The 14492-nt window shown below is 44.1% G+C and overlaps 1 protein-coding gene across 5 annotated transcripts in view; it reads right to left on the bottom strand.

Annotated features, from left to right (window-relative positions):
- jarid2b (jumonji, AT rich interactive domain 2b) overlaps positions 1–14492 on the bottom strand; it is a 536459-nt gene that overhangs the window by 217847 nt on the left and 304120 nt on the right. For 4 of the 5 annotated variants that reach the window (XM_038797042.1, XM_038797041.1, XM_038797046.1 and 1 more), the window contains one exon: positions 2745–2816. The exons of the other annotated variant lie outside the window; for it this stretch is intronic. In XM_038797042.1, the coding sequence (XP_038652970.1) occupies positions 2745–2816 (72 nt within the window). The remainder of the gene's footprint in view (positions 1–2744; positions 2817–14492) is intronic. 5 annotated transcript variants of the gene reach the window in all.

Genomic DNA, 14492 nt, shown 5'->3' with positions numbered 1-14492 from the left:
GCTCCTGTTTGCCCCAGGGAACTGTAGTGGCCAGGTCGAAGACATGGAGGCAATTTCGACAGCACTTTCGGTTAGCGGCGGGCCTGAAGCGGATGTCGATCCACGGCTGCTCCCGGATGTGGAACTGGAGGGAAGAATTGGGGGTATATACAAGAATATGGGGAGCAGGGAGGCGAGTGGGTGGTGATGATCAAAGAGAAATTGGAAGTGGAGTTGGGAGGAAGATCAATAGGGGAGCATGGAGTAAGGCACTGCATAGGGTAAATGGGACCTACTCATGTGCAAGGATGAGCTTGATACAGTTTAAGGTGGTGCACAGGGTGCATCTGACTCGGGTAAGAATGAGTGGGTTCTTTCAGGGGGTAGTAGATGAGTGTGAGAGGTGGGGGCCAGCGAATCACGCGCACATGTTTTGGAGTTGCGAAAACTTGGGAAGGTTTTGGGCGCGAGCGTTTGCAGTCTTAGGCAGGATAGTGGAGGAGGTGGATTCGGACCCTTTAGTGGCGATATTTGGGGTCTCAGAGAAACCAGAGGCCATGGAGAGGAGGAAAGCCGATATCTTGGCCTTCACCACTCTCATTGCACAGCAGCGAATTTTGCTGGAGTGGCAATCGGGGAACGACTTGGTTGGGTGATCTGCACAACTTCCTGCGATGAAGAAGATAAAGGACGAGTTAAGGGGCACTTCAGAGGGGTTTGAGGAAAGGTGGGGGGTGTTTGTGACCGTGTTTGAGGGGCTGTTCGTCGTAGAAGGCAGGGGTGTGAAAAAGAGGAAAAATCTGTACAGTTGATTGCAGGGAAGCATGTTTCCCGGGATGTTTTGTTCGCTGTAACCTGTTTTGATAGATGTTTGTAATAAAATACATTTTTTTTAAAAAGGAACTGAAGGGCTAATTTCTAGAAGGGCAGTTCTCGCGTTTGGAGGAGTTGACAGAGATGTTTGGGGATCCACGGTAAGGGGCAGGGGCCTTTAGATATATGCAGGTGCAGGATTTTGGAAGGTTTTTCTGACTTTTCCGATGGCACTGCCCTCTTCGTTGTTAGAGGGGATGTTGTCTGTGATGGGACTGGAAGGGCCGGGCAGGGGTTTGGAGGAGGATATGGAGTCATCGGGGGGGGGGATTAAAGCTAAGGATCTGGAGATGGCGCTGGAGGGGTCGTGGTGTCAGGTGTTGTGGAGAGTGAATTTCTCAACCTAGTGTACAAGGCTGGGGTTGATACCGCTAAAGTTGGTACACAGAGCGCACCTGACCAAGTCGAGGATGAGCCGGTTGTTTGAGGGGGTGGAGGACACTTGTGAATGGTGTGGAAGAGTTCCGGCCAATCATGCGCATATGATCTGGTCCTGTCCAAAGTGGAATACATTTTTGAGGTCTTTTTTGAGCACCATATCAGCGATCCTTCATGTGGATTTGGAGCCCAGTCCCCTTATTTGGGGCGTCAGACTTGCCGGAGCTGCAGACCTGTAGACGGGAGCATACTTTTTAGCCTTTACCTCAATGATTGCTGCAGGAGGTGGGGGCCTTTGTTTTGTGTTACTGGGGTGTTGGAGAATGGCGTTGGGAGGGTTGTTGTATTACTTTGTTGGGTTGTGCATGATGTGTTATCTGTGTTGGTCTAACATCGACTGCAACTGGATGCAGTAAAACTAGAAACAGGCTTCCGACACAGGAAATGGTCCAACACTGTTTTATTGAATCTGCTGAATCTGCTCTCTACCACATGGTGATGATGTTCACTGGCTTGTGCACTGTGACTATCTCCCTAGCTGTGTCCTGTGAGAGAGGGAGAGCCTGTGAGAGAGGGAGACAGTGGGTCACTGTCTGTGCGGAGTCGGCACGTCCTCCCCGTGTGTGCGTGGGTTTCCTCCGGGTGCTCCGGTTTCCTCCCACAGTCCAAAGATGTGTGGATTAGGTGGATTGGCCATGCTAAATTGCCCTTAGTGTCCTAATAAATAAGGTTAATGGGGGGGGGGGATACTGGTAATGGGTGGATACGTTGGCTTGAGTAGGGTGATCATCGAGGGCCGAAGGGCCGGTTCTGTGCTGTACTGTTCTAAGTTAATGCCCTGTGGGCTTTATAGTGGTGGTGTCCTGTCTGGTGATTGTTGGTCTGTGTCTTGTGTGTTCATTGGTTATCCTGTGTGTCAATCACTGCCTGTCTGCATCTCATGATATATATGAGTGGATATTATGACAGTGCATTTAAAATGTTAGAAGTCGAATAAAAATATTTTCAAAAAACAAAATCTCAACTCCCAGCGCTAGCACACCATGCAAGGCACTAACAAACTGTTTTTATAGCCTCAGCCTCTCCTGCTTAAAGAAACCAACCTTTTTTAATATGAATTTAGTGTGCCCAAATACTTTTTTCCAATTAAGGGCCAATTTAGCATGGCCAATCCACCTACCCTGGACATCTTTGGGTTGTGGGGGTGAGGCCCACGCATACACAGGGAGAATGTGCAAACTCCACATGGACAGTTACCCGGGGCGGGCGGGATGGAACCTGGTCCTCGGTGCCGTGAGACAGCAGTGCTAACCACTGCGCCGCCTTGAAACCAGTCTGAACTGGTTTACCATGTGCCCTAATTTACTCTCCTGGCTAGTCACACTTTCCCTTCATTAAATCTGGATTTTCAAATTTCCACCAGCAATTTATAATCTAGTAAAATTACCAGCAATTTGTCAGATTTCAAAAGATTTTAAGAAAACTAAGGTTAATCCTCAAACTCCCACTCTTACCTTAACTCCCAGGAAAATAGTAGGAAACGCGACATGGTCGGAATGGCGTCGGGGTAGGAAATGCGGCATGGCCTGAAATGCGACATGGTAGGTACAATGAGAGATTGATAACCTCATAGCAAAGGCATCCCTAGGTAGCAGCAATCATATGATTGTATTTTACATTCAGTTTGAGGGGAGAGAAGAGAGTGTGTCCAATATAAGGCAATTATGAGGGCTTAAAAGTAGAGCTAGCTAAGCTGAACTGACAAATGTGATTAAATGATACATCAATAGAGATTCAATGACAGACATATCAAAGAATATTTCAGAATACACAGAATAGACATAATCCAATGAGAAAGAAAAATTCCACAGTGAGGGCCCACCATGCATGGTCAACTAAAAAGTTAAAGACAATACCAAACTTAGATTAAATTTAGTGTACCCAATTAATTTTTTTCCAATAAAGGGGCAATTTAGCGTGGCCAATCCACCTAGCCTGCACATCTTTGGGTTGTGGGGGTAAAACCCACACAAACACGGGGAGAATGTGCAAACTCCACACGGATAGTGACCCAGAGCCGGGATTGAACCTGGGACCTCAGCGCCATGAGAACGCAGGGTTACCCACTGCGCCACCGTGCTGCCCGACTCACAGTTTATTATTTTATTACTCATTAAATAGTTCATCTTTTTTTTAAAATAAATTTAGAGTACCCAATTATTTTTTCCAATTAAACGGCAATTTAGCCTGGCCAATCTACCTATCCTGCACATCTTTGGGTTGTGGGGGTGAAACCCACGCGAACACGGGGAGAATGTGCAAACTCCACACAGACAGTGACCCAGGGCCGGGATTCAAACCCGGGTCCTCAGCGGCGTAAGCAGCAATGCTAACCACTGTGCCACCGTGCTGCCCCCAATAGTTCATCTTTTAACAAGATGACTATTGGTCATTTTATGATCCTGGTGGATTCAAGAGTAATACATACATTTTAGATAAGTCATTATTTAAAATATAACATGGTACCAGTGAGTTATAAATCTTTTAAGAAAGACAAATACGATTTAGCACTGAAAAGAAGAAAAAATAACAAACGGATTCAACTATTTGACTACAGCACTCATCGCAACTTTGAAAACTTCGCCGCAAACGACCTATCAATGGACCATATTCAAGCACCAAGACATCTAAAGACCACTAGTAATTTAAATTTAAATTGGAAGTTGTTGAAGCAGCAATTTCAACTTTACCGAGAAGCTAGTGATTTAAGTACAGCACCAGAAGCTAGAAGGATCACATTATTTCTATCCCTTGCAGGACAGCAAGCAATCAAAATATTCAACTCATTTCATTTTAGTGCTGGTGAAGATAAAACTAAATTTGATCAAGTGATAGTGAAGTTTGATGAACATTGTAAAATGCAGACAAATGAGATTTTAGAACAACTGAAATTTCATCGGAGAATTCAAAAAAACTGGTGAACCTGTGAATAATTTTATCACAGATCTCAAGCTCTTAGCTAAAACATGTAACGATGAAAATCTGAATGATTCTCTGGTCTAGGCCAAATAGTATATAAGCCCATAAGACCAGAAGACATAGGAGCAGAATTAGGCCACTCAGCCCTTCAAATCTGCTCCGCCATTCAATCATGGCTGATATTTTCTCATCCCCATCCTCCTGCCTTCTTCCCATAACCCCGATCCCCTTATTAATCAAGAGCCTATCTAACTCTGTCTTAAAGACAGTCAAAGATTTGCCCTCCACAGCCATCTGCAGTAAAGAGTTCCACAAATTCAACACCCTCTAGCTGAAGAAATTTCATCTCAGTTTTAAAGGATCGTCCCTTTAGTCTGATATAGTGTCCTCTGGTTCTAGTTTTTCCTACAAGTGGAAACATCCTCTCCACGTCCACTCTATCCAGGCCTCGCAGTATCCTGTAAGTTTCAATAAGATTCCCCCTCATCCTTCTAAACTCCAACAAGTACAGACCCAGACTCCTCAACCGTTCCTCATATGGCAAGTTCTTCATTCCAGGGATCATTCTTGTTAACCTCCTCTGGACCCTTTCCAAGGCCAACACATTCTTCCTTAGATATAGGGCCCAAAACTGCTCACAATACTCCAAATGGGGTCTGACCAGAGCCTTATACAACCTCAGAAGTACATCCCTGGTGCATTAATTTGTCAAAATGATTTAACTCTACAAATCACGATTGATAAATGTATAACAGCAGAACAGACCAGAAGCCAGTATCTAGCATTTTATCCAAAGGAAAAAAGTATGAATCTCTACCACGAGGCAGAGAAAATTAAAATGGTGTCACAAGCAAAACAGAAATCTGTAAGGAACGGAAGCTATCCTCTGCAAGCATTTTTGAGCTCTGCACATGCACACTACGCACCAAAATGCGAGACGTTCAAGAAGAAGTCTGCGCATGCGTGTATGTCACAATTACGTCATGACGACAACGTAATTATATGTCACCGATGTGGTAACGCCCACTTAAAGGGGAATTGTCCAGCTTCTGACAAACAATTTTTTTAATGTCAGAAACTCAACTATTATGCTTCACAGTGTCAATCAACTGCTAAATACATTCCTCCTACACACAAAAAAGTATCACAAAGTGCGAGCTGTGGACAAAACAGAATAAATCAACACTCAAGAAGATTTCACGGAAGGTGACTACTTTCTTCGTTGGTGTTGATTCGTCCATCAAGCATGATCTACAAGCAAGCAAGGATCACCTTAAAACAATGAAGTTATCTCATGGAGTATGAGAAAAATCTTCAAGCAACGGAAGAACAAAAAAGCAACATAGAAAGCAACGAGTGGTTGACTACTGTGTATGTTAACACAATTCCAATCACTTTTAAATTGGATACCGGTGCCTCGGCGAATCTTTTGAATTCCAAGGTCCTGTCCAAGATCAAGAGTCATTATGAAATGATGCCTCAGAATGCTCGTTGCGTGATTACAATGGCAACCCCATTTTTCACATGGATCCTGTTACCCAAGTGTCAAACAGAGACATTCAAAATCAAGTAAGCTTCGTGATTGTCAATGATACTCGTTCATCATTACTTGGAGCACAAGCATGCAAAGATTTGCAACTCATACAAAGAGTCTTCCTGAATACCTGTCAATCAAGTGCACTCAATGATGATGTTCAGCAACTCTTACAGCAATACCCAAATGTTTTTCAAGGTATGGGCACGTTACCTTTTCAGTACAAAATCCAACTGAAAAAGGATGCCAAATCGGTGATCCATCCACCTAGGCGTGTTCCTGTTCCACTTAAAGATTGACTGAAAGCTGAATTGTCGAGACATCAAACTCAAGGAATAATCTCCAACGTTACTCAACCTACTGACTGGGTAAGCTCCTTAGTCTGTGTAAAGAAACCTACAGGTGAAATAAGAATCTGTATGGACCCAAAAGATCTCAATAAGAGAGAGCATTATCCAATAACAAAGAAAGAAGATATCACTGCTGAGATGGCAAATGCTAAAATATTTACCAAGCTTGATGCGTTTCAAGGATTTTGCAGATGCAGTTAGAAGACTCCAGCAAACTTTGTTGTACTTTTAATATACCTTTTGGAAGGTACGGTTTCAATAGGATGTCTTTTGGTATCATATCGGCTTCTGAAATTTTTTACAGAACAATGGAAAAGATGACCAAGAACACAGAAGGAGTTTGGGTTTATGTTGACGACATAATCGTCTGGTCAACAATACTTGAAGAGCATATCAAGTGTCTTCAGGCTTTCAAGAGAATTGACAACTATGGTTTAAAAAACAAGTCCAAGTCATGGCACCGTGGCTGGCTCTGCTGCACAGCAGGGCAGGAAGAAAAATGGCAGGGCTATAATGATAGGGGACTCGATTGTAAGGGGAATAGACAGGCGGTTCTGTGGACGCAATCGAGACTCCAGGATGGTATGTTGCCTCCCTGATGCAAGGGTCAAGGATGTCTCGGAGCGGCTGCAGGACATTCTGGGGGGGGGGGTGAACAGCCAGCTGTCGTGGTGCACATAGGCACCAACGATATAGGTAAAAAACGGGATGAGGTCCTACAAGCGGAATTCAGGGAGTTAGGAGTTAAACTAAAAAGTAGTAATCTCAGGATTGCTACCAGTGCCACGAGCTAGTCAGAGTAGGAATGTCAGGATAGATAGGATGAATGCGTGGCTCGAGAGATGGTGCAAGAGGGAAGGATTCAAATTCCTGGGGCATTGGGACCGGTTCTGGGGGAGGTGGGACCAGTACAAACTGGACGGTCTGCACCTGGGCAGGACTGGAACCGATGTCCTGGGGGGGGGGTGTTTTCTAGAGCTGTTGGGGAGGGTTTAAACTAATGTGGCAGGGGGATGGGAACCGATGCAGGAAGTTGGAAGGTAGTAAAACAGGGACAGAAACAAAAGGAAGTAAGGGGAAAAGTGCAAGGCAAAGAAGACATAGTCAAAAATCTAAAAGGGCAACAGTACAAGGTACAGTGACTGAGGGGAGCTCAGTGAATAGGCCCAATAATAACAAAGGGAATAAAACTGGATATGTTAAGATTCAAAACAGAGGTAACAAAAACCAACATAAGTGTACTTTACCTGAATGCTCGTAGTATTCGGAATAAAGTAAATGAGTTGATGGCACAAATCATCGTAAATGACTATGATTTAGTGGCCATTACTGAAACATGGTTAAAGGATGGTCACGACTGGGAGTTAAATATCCGACGGTATCAAACTATTCGGAAGGACAGAGTGGATAGTAAGGGAGGTGGTGTTGCTCTGTTATTTAAGGATGACATCCGGGCAATAGTAAGGGATGACATCGGTGTTATGGAGGATAAGGTTGAATCCATTTGGGTGGAAATCAGGAATAGTAAGGCGGAAAAGTCACTGATAGGAGTAGTCTATCGGCCACCAAATAGCAACGTTATAGTGGGGCAGGCAATAAACAAAGAAATAACTGATACATGTAGAAATGGTACAGCAGTTATCATGGGGGATTTTAATCTACATGTCGATTGGTTTAATCAGGTCGGTCAAGGCAACCTTGAGGAGGAGTTTATAGAATGTATCTGCGATAGTTTCCTAGAACAGTATGTAATGGAACCTACGAGGGAACAAGCAGTCCTAGATCTTGTCCTGTGTAATGAGACAGGATTGATTCATGATCTCATAGTTAGGGATCCTCTCGGAAGGAGCGATCACAATATGGTGGAATTTAAAATGCAGATAGAGGGTGAGAAGGTAAAATCAAATACTAGTGTTTTGTGTTTAAACAAAGGAGATCACAAGGGGATGAGAGAAGAACTAGCTACGGTAGACTGGGAGCTAAGACTTTACGGTGGAACAGTTGAGGAGCAGTGGAGAACCTTCCGAGCGATTTTTCACAGTGCTCAGCAAAGGTTTATACCAACAAAAAGGAAGGACGGTAGAAAGAGGGAAAATCGACCGTGGATGTCTAAGGAAATAAGGGAGAGTATCAAATTGAAGGAAAAAGCATATAAAGTGGCAAAGATTGCTGGGAGATTAGAGGACTGGGAAATCTTTAGGGGGCAACAGAAAGCTACTAAAAAAGCTATAAAGAAGAGTAAGATAGAGTATGAGAGTAAACTTGCTCAGAATATAAAAACAGACAGTAAAAGTTTTTACAAATATATAAGACAAAAAAGAGTGGCTAAGGTAAATATTGGTCCTTTAGAGGATGAGAAGGGAGTTTTAATAATGGGAAATGAGGAAATGGCTGAGGAACTGAACAGGTTTTTTGGGTCGGTCTTCACAGTGGAAGACACAAATAACATGCCAGCGACTGATAGAAATGAGGCTATGACAGGTGAGGACCTTGAGAGGATTGTTATCACTAAGGAGGGAGTGATGGGCAAGCTAATGGGGCTAAAGGTAGACAAGTCTCCTGGCCCTGATGGAATGCATCCCAGAGTGCTAAAAGAGATGGCTAGGGAAATTGCAGATGCACTAGTGATAATTTACCGAAATTCACTAGACTCTGGGGTGGTCCCGGTGGATTGGAAATTAGCAAATGTGACACCACTGTTTAAAAAAGGAGGTAGGCAGAAAGCAGGAAATTATAGGCCAGTGAGCTTAACTTCGGTAGTAGGGAAGATGCTGGAATCTATCATCAAGGAAGAAATAGCAAGGCATCTGGATAGAAAATGTCCCATTGGGCAGACGCAGCATGGGGTTCATAAAGGGCAGGTCATGCCTAACTAATTTAGTGGAATTTTCTGAGGACATTACCAGTGCAGTAGATAACGGGGAGCCGATGGATGTGGTACATCTGGAGTTCCAGAAAGCCTTTGACAAGGTGCCACACAAAAGGTTGCTGCATAAGATAAAGATGCATGGCATTAAGGGTAAAGTAGTAGCATGGATAGAGGATTGGTTAATTAATAGAAAGCAAAGAGTGGGGATTAATGGGTGTTTCTCTGGTTGGCAATCAGTAGCTAGTGGTGTCCCTCAGGGATCCGTGTTGGGCCCACAATTGTTCACAATTTACATAGATGATTTGGAGTTGGGGACCAAGGGCAATGTGTCCAAGTTTGCAAGACGACACTAAGATGAGTGGTAAAGCGAAAAGTGCAGAGGATACTGGAAGTCTGCAGAGGGATTTGGTTAGGTTAAGTGAATGGGCTAGGGTCTGGCAGATGGAATACAATGTTGACAAATGTGAGGTTATCCATTTTGGTAGGAATAACAGCAAACGGGATTATTATTTAAACGATAAAATATTAAAGCATGCCGCTGTGCAGAGAGACTTGGGTGTGCTAGTGCATGAGTCACAGAAGGTTGGTTTTCAGGTGCAACAGGTGATTAAGGCGGCAAATGGAATTTTGTCCTTCATTGCTAGAGGGATGGAGTTTAAGACTAGGGAGGTTATGTTGCAATTGTATAAGGTGTTAGTGACGCCACACCTGGAGTATTGTGTTCAGTTTTGGTCTCCTTACTTGAGAAAGGACGTACTGGCACTGGAGGATGCGCGCAGAGGAGATTCACTCGGTTAATCCCAGAGCTGAAGGGGTTGGATTACGAGGAGAGGTTGAGTAGACTGGGACTGTACTCGTTGGAATTTAGAAGGATGAGGGGGATCTTATAGAAACATTTAAAATTATGAAGGGAATAGATAGGATAGATGCGGGCAGGTTGTTTCCACTGGCGGGTGACAGCAGAACTAGGGGACATAGCCTCAAAATAAGGGGAAGTAGATTTAGGACTGAGTTTAGGAGGAACTTCTTCTCCCAAAGGGTTGTGAATCTATGGAATTCCTTGCCCAGTGAAGCAGTTGAGGCTCCTTCAATACATGTTTTTTTTAATAAATTTAGATTACCCAATTATTTTTTCCAATTAAGGGGCAATTTAGCGTGGCCAATCCACCTACTCTGCTCATTTTTGGGTTGTGGGGGCGAAACCCACGCAGACACGGGGAGAATGTGCAAATTCCACACGGACAGTGACCCAGAGCCGGGATCAAACCTGGGACCTCAGCGCCGTGAGGCGGTTGTGCTAACCACTAGGCCACCGTGCTGCCCTCATTACATGTTTTTAAGGTAAAGATAGATAGTTTTATGAAGAATAAAGGGATTAAGGGTTATGGTGTTCGGGCCTGAAAGTGGAGCTGAGTCCACAAAAGATCAGCCATGATCTCATTGAATGGCGGAGCAGGCTCGAAGGGCCAGATGGCCTACTCCTGCTCCTAGTTCTTATGTTCTTATGTTCTTATGCATGTTTGCAGCCTCATCTTTAAAATTCCTAGGTGACAACGTAACAGCTGAAGGCATTTAACCAAATCAAGACGAAGTGCAAGCTATCAAGGCAATGCAAATTCCCAAAGATAAGAAGGCTTTCTTGGATTTGTCAACTTTCCAGGAAAGTTAATTTCAAATCTATCCAGGAGAACAGCTGCTCTACGTCAATTGATCAGAAACACAGAAATCATCTGGACTGACAAACATACTGCAGAATGGACTGATTTGCAACAACAATTGATACAAGCTCCATGCTTATCATTCTTTGATCCTACAAAACCAGCCAAAGTTGCAACTGATGCAAGTACGCTGTTTTACTGCAACAAGACCGTTTTGATACTTAGGTTCCTATTGCCTTTGCGTCAAGATCAATGACTGACACTGAGTGTAGGTATGCCCAAATCGAAAAAGAGTGTCTAGGGTTAGTCACAGGGATTTCCAAATTCCACGACTACATATATGGTCTACCCAAATTCACAGTGGAAACTGACCATCGTCCACTAGCACACATCACTGAACAAATTGTAAGGGGATAAGACAGGCGTTTCTGTGGCCGCAAACGAGACTCCAGGATGGAATATTGCCTCCCTGGTGCTAGGGTCAAGGATGTCTCGGAGCGGGTACAGGACATTCTGGAGGGGGAGGGTGAACAGCCAGTGGTCGCGGTACACATCGGTAAAAACGACATAGGTAAAAAAAAAAGGGATGAGGTCCTAACGGCAGAATACAGGGAGCTCGGAAGGAAGTTAAGAAATCGGACCTCAAAGGTAGTGATACATAGAATTTAGAGTGCAGAAGGAGGCCATTCGGCCCATCGAGTCTGCACCGGCTCTTGGAAAGAGCACCCTACCCAAGGTCAACACCTCCACCCTATCCCCATAACCCAGTAACCCACCTAACACCAAGGGCAATTTTGGACACTAAGGGCAATTTATTAAGTGGTCTCAGGATTACTACCGGTGCCACGTGCTAGTCAGAGTAAAAATGACAGGATATATAGGATGAATACATGGCTGAAGAGATGCTGTCAGGGAGAGGGTTTCAGATTCCTGGGGCATTGAGACCGGTTCTGGGGGAAGTGGGACCGTTACAAACTGGACGGGTAACACCTGGGGTAGGACTGGAACCGATGCCTTTGCTGGAGCGGTTGGAGAGGGTTTAAACTAAACTGCTAAGGGGATGGGAACCTACGCAAGGAGTCAGAGAAAGAGGGAGCAAGGACAAAAGCAAAAGGTAGAAAAATGATAGGTGGAGAAACCAAGGACAAAATTCAAATAGGGCTGTAGAGAAAAATATTGGGAGCAAGACAAGCATTGTGAAAAAGACAACTAAAAAGGCTCTGTGCCTTAATGCACGGAGCATTTGAAATAAAATAGATGACCTAATCGCGCAGATAGATATAAATGGGTATGATATAATTGGGATTACGGAGACATGGCTGCAGGGTGAACAGGGATAGGAATTGAATGTCCCAGGGTTCTCAGTATTTGGAAGGACAGGCATAAAAGAAAATGTGGTGGCGTGGCACTGATGGTTAAAGAGGAAATTAACACAATAGTGAGAAAGGATATTAGCTCTGACAATGTGGAATCTCTATGGGTAGAGTTGAGAAATATCAAGGGACAAAAAATATTAGTGGGTGTCATATATAGACCCCCAAACTGCACTGGTGGTGGGAATGGCATTAAACAAGAAATTAGTGGTGCATGTAATAACGGAATATCGGTGATCATGGGTGATTTTAATCTTCACACAGTTTGGGCAAATCAAATTAGCCACAATGCCGTAGGAGGAGGAATTCCTGGAGTGTATAAGGATGGTTTTCTTGACCAATAAGTGGAGGAATTAACTAGAGAGAAGGCCATCTTAGACTGGGTACTGTGTAATGAGAAGGGAATTATTGCCAATCTGGCTGTACGAGACCCCTTTGGGATGAGCGACCATAACATTAAATAATTTTTTTATCAAGATGGAGAGTGAAGCAGTTGATTCGGAGACGATGGGTGCTGAATCTAAATAAAGGGAACTATGAGGATATGAGGTGTGAGTTGGCCTTGATAGATTGGGGAGAGTTACTTAAAAAGGATGACAGTGGATAGACATAATGTCAAACATTCAAGGAACGCATGGAGGAACTACAGCAACTAATAAAAGTAAGGTTAGGGGGGGGTTGTTGGGTTACGGGTATAGGGTGGATACGTGGGTTTGAGTAGGGTGATCATGGCTCGGCACAACATTGAGGGCCGAAGGGCCTGTTCTGTGCTGTTCTATGTTAACTGTTCAATCCTGTCTGGCACAAAAGCAAAGGGGGTAAGAGGGCCAATCCATGGCGTACAAAGGAAATTAGAAATAGTATCCGATCCAAGGAAGAAGCATTCAGATTGGCCAAGAAAAATAATAGGTCTGAGGATTGGGAGCAGTTTAGAATTCAGCAAAAAAGGACAAAGGAATTGATTAAGAAGGGGAAAGTACAGTACGAAAGGAAGCTTTCAGGGAACATAAAGACTGACACTAAGAGTTTCTACAGATATGTGAAGAGAAAGAGATTGGTAAAGGGAAATGTAGGTCCACTACAGACAGAAACAGGGGAAAGCATAATAAGGGACAAAGAAATGGCTAAGCAATTAAATAAATACTTTGGTTCTGTCTTTACAAATGAGGACACAAATCAGATCCCAGAAATGTTTGCGAATGAAAGGTTTAGTGAGAGGGAAGAACTGAGGGAGATCAACATTAGTAGAGAAATGGTGCTGGGAAAACTGATGGGATTGAAGGCGGATAAATCCCCAGGGCCTGAGAATCTGCATCCCAGAATGCTTAAGGAGGTGGCTCTGGAAATAGTGGATGCATTGGTGGTCATCTTCCGGGATTCTATAGACTCTAGAACTGACCCTGTAGATTGGAGGGTAGCTCACGTCACTCCAATATTCAAAAAGGGAGGTAGAGAGAAATCAGGGAATTATAGACCAGTAAACCTAACATTGGTCATGGGGAAAATGCTTGAATCCATTATCAAGGACTTTATAAAAGCAAATTACTGCAAATGCTGGAATCTGAAACAAAAAGGAAAATGTTGGAAAATCTCAGCAAGTCTGGCAGCATCTGTAGGGAGAGAAAAGAGCTAACATTTAGAGTACCGTAGGGGCCTCACGGTAGCATGGTGGTTAGCATCAATGCTTCACAGCTCCAGGGTCCCAGGTTCGATTCCCGGCTGGGTCACTGTCTGTGTGGAGTCTGCACGTCCTCCCCGTGTGTGCGTGGGTTTCCTCCGGGTGCTCCGGTTTCCTCCCACAGTCCAAAGATGTGCGGGTTAGGTGGATTGGCCATGCTAAATTGCCCGTAGTGTAAGGTTAATGGGGGGATTGTTGGGTTACGGGTATATGGGTTACGTGGGTTTAAGTAGGGTGATCATTGCTCGGCACAACATCGAGGGCCGAAGGGCCTGTTCTGTGCTGTACTGTTCTATGTTCTATGTTCTATGACTCTTTATAATGGAACATTTAGAAAGCAGTGGCAGGATCAGTAGGAGTCAGCATGGATTTATGAAGGGAAAATCATGCTTGACAAATCTGTTGGAATTCTCTGAAGAGGTAACCAGTACAGTCGACAAGGGGGAGCCAGTCGATGTGGTATATTTGCACTTTCAGAAGGCGTTTGACAAAGTCCCGCATAAGAGATTATTGTGCAAAATTAAAGTGCATGGGAATGGGGGAAATGTATTTAGGTGGATAGAAAACTAGTTGGCAGAGAGGAAACAAGAGTAGGGATTAATGGGTCCTTTCAAATTGGCAGGCAGTAACCAGTGGGGGTGCCACAGTGATCGGTGCTGGGACCCCAGCTATTCACAATATAATTAATGATTTGGATGAGGGTACAAAATGTAACATCTCCAAGTTTGTAGATGATACCAATTAGGTGAAAGGGTGAATTGTGACGAGGTTGCAGGGATCCTACAGCAAGATCTGAACAGGTTGGGCGAGTGGGCAAACCA

The sequence above is a fragment of the Scyliorhinus canicula genome, chromosome 5 (assembly GCF_902713615.1).
Source record: "Scyliorhinus canicula chromosome 5, sScyCan1.1, whole genome shotgun sequence".
Classification (NCBI taxonomy): domain Eukaryota; kingdom Metazoa; phylum Chordata; class Chondrichthyes; order Carcharhiniformes; family Scyliorhinidae; genus Scyliorhinus; species Scyliorhinus canicula.
This window is presented reverse-complemented; position numbering and strand designations above follow the sequence as displayed.